The sequence below is a fragment of the Protobothrops mucrosquamatus genome, unplaced genomic scaffold (assembly GCF_001527695.2).
Source record: "Protobothrops mucrosquamatus isolate PMUCROS unplaced genomic scaffold, P.Mucros_1.0 scaffold8472, whole genome shotgun sequence".
Classification (NCBI taxonomy): domain Eukaryota; kingdom Metazoa; phylum Chordata; class Lepidosauria; order Squamata; family Viperidae; genus Protobothrops; species Protobothrops mucrosquamatus.
The window spans coordinates 29,761-32,357 of NW_015394267.1; the positions used below are offsets into that span (position 1 = coordinate 29,761).

The following is a 2,597-nucleotide window of genomic DNA, read 5'->3' on the forward strand; positions in this document are numbered from 1 at the left end:
AGAATAGAATAGAATAGAATAGAATAGAATTATAGAATGGAATAAGAATAGAATAGAGTAGAATACAATTACAGAATGGAATAGAATGGAATAAGAATAGAATGGAATAAGAATGGAATGGAATAGAATAGAATAGAATTACAGAATGGAATAAGAATAGAATAGAATAGAATAGAATAGAATAAAATAGAATAGAATAGAATAGAATAGAAAATATGGAGTGGAATGGAACAGAATAGAACAGAACAGACAATAGAATGGAACAGAACAGAATAGAATTACAGAATGGAATAAGAATAGAATGGAATAAGAATGGAATGGAATGGAATACAATAGAATAGAATTACAGAATGGAATAAGAATGGAATAAGAATAGAATAGAATAGAATAGAATAGAATAGAATAGAATTATAGAATGGAATAAGAATAGAATAGAGTAGAATACAATTACAGAATGGAATAGAATGGAATAAGAATGGAATAAGAATAGAATAGAATAGAATAGAATAGAATAGAATAGAATTACAGAATGGAATAAGAAAAAATAGAGTAGAGTAGAATAGAATTACAGAATGGAATAGAATGGAATAAGAATGGAATAGAATAGAATAGAACAGGACTTTGTCTCTTTAAATGTACACTAATCAGCATATATTAAAATGAAATTTTGTGGCATTCAGTTCTCAAAAAAATACCATTCTGGGAGTTGAAGTCCACAAGTCATAAATGGGCCAAGTTTGAAGACCCCTGTTTTATATTATATTGTACATATTTATTATGCTATATATTACTTTGTAAAACAGGTAGTTCTCAACTTACAACCACAACTGAGCCCAAAATTTCTGTGCTTGTGAGAGATTTGTTATGTGAGTTTTAATAATAATAATAAAATTGGAAGGGACCTTGGAGGTCATCTAGTCCAACCCCCTGCTCAGGCAGGAAACCCTATATCAGTGATGGCGAACCTTTTAGAGACCGAGTGCCCCGCCCCCACTCCACCCCCTACCCCGCCCCTGCTCCGCCCCCCATCCCCTGCCCCGCGTGCCCGCGGGGCCACTCACCGCCTCCAGGGCCTGCCACAGATCACCCAGGCAGCCCAGCAGCGCTATGGAGGCCACGCCCTCTGCCGGCGCCCTGTAGCATCAACTGCATGATGGGGCGTGAGGGCAGAGTCTTGTCTACGCTGCCTGGCTGTCATGTCCTTGGCATGGAGATAGATGACAGACAGACAGACAGACAATAATGATAAAGTTGGAAGGGACCGTGGAGGTCATCTAGTCCAACCCCCTGCTTAGGCAGGAAACCCTATATCATTTCGGACAAATGACTGTCCAGTTTCTTCTTAAAAACTTCCAGTGTTGGAGCATTCCCAGCTTCTGGGGACAAGGAGTTCCACTGGTTAATTATTCTAACAATCAGGACATTTCTCCTTAGTTCTAGGTTGCTTCTCTCCTTGATGAGTTTCCATCCGTTGCTTCTTGTCCTGCCTTCAGGCGCTTTGGAGAAGAGCTTGACTCCCTCTTCTTTGGGGCAGCCCCTGAGAAACTGGAAGGCTGCTATCATGTCCCCCCTAATCCTTCTCTTCATTAGACTAGACATACCCAATTCCAGCAACCGTTCCTTATATGTTTTAGTCTCCAGTCCCCTAATCCTCTTTGTTGCTCTTCTCTGCGCTCTTTCTAGAGTCTCAGCATCTTTTTTACATTGTGGTGACCAAAACTGGATGCAGGATTCCAAGTGTGGCCTTACCAAGGCCTTGTAAAGTGTATGAACTGTTGTATGTTATAAAATAATACGTATTATATTACGATATCATAGTACAACAATAATGTCTGTGTATATTAACCCCTATATTGGGGCTGTCTTATTATTGCTTATCCTACGTTCTTTACTTCCTCCTTTCATTGGGATGATGATGGTGATGGTTCTGTTGCTTTGTATACACCCAAAGAGCTTCTATACCGGAGACAAATTCCTTGGGTGTCTAATCACGCTTGACCAAATAAAATATTCAGTTCAGTTAAACATAGCTGGGTTCTTCCACAAAGCACAGGCATAAACCCACCCCAGAGGAGATGTGGGGGTGGGAGGGCAGAGAGGGACCGGATGCCCAGCGCTGGTTTATGAGCCTCCTAAATACCACCCTTAACAGCCAAGGGCAGGGACAGGTGCTCCAGCCTGGGAAATCAACCTGAAAGGCGACACCAGGGCCCTTGCCTGGTGCTCAGAGAAGCCACCAAGGAGTAACCAAGCCATAAAAATAAACACACACATACACACACACCCTGTTATTCTTGCACTTCTTCCCAGGTGTTGACCACCTACTACAATCTCCGGAATCTGAGCCTTCATGGCAACAGCATCCAGCACCTCTCTGAAGTGGACAAGCTGGCCGTCTTGCCTCACCTGCGCAGCCTGACTCTCCACGGAAACCCCATTGAGGAGGAAAAGGGCTACAGGTGAGCCCTTTGGAGGTTTGGAAGCTTTGCCCTGGGCTAGGACACCTGAAGGAGGGTTGCAAGGACTGGGAATGTCTAGCCCAGGGGTAGGTGGCAACCTTGGCTCTTTTATGACTGGTGGACTTCAACTCCCAGAAT

General features: G+C 42.6%; 1 protein-coding gene across 1 annotated transcript in view; it reads left to right on the plus strand.

Annotated features, from left to right (window-relative positions):
• The window catches only part of LOC107300791 (leucine-rich repeat-containing protein 51-like), a gene marked incomplete at its 5' end in the record, with an annotated part of 12,320 nt that overhangs the window by 4,811 nt on the left and 4,912 nt on the right, over positions 1 to 2,597 (plus strand). The window contains one exon of the mRNA XM_015830081.1: positions 2,311 to 2,459. Coding sequence (XP_015685567.1) covers positions 2,311 to 2,459 — 149 coding nt within the window. The remainder of the gene's footprint in view (positions 1 to 2,310; positions 2,460 to 2,597) is intronic.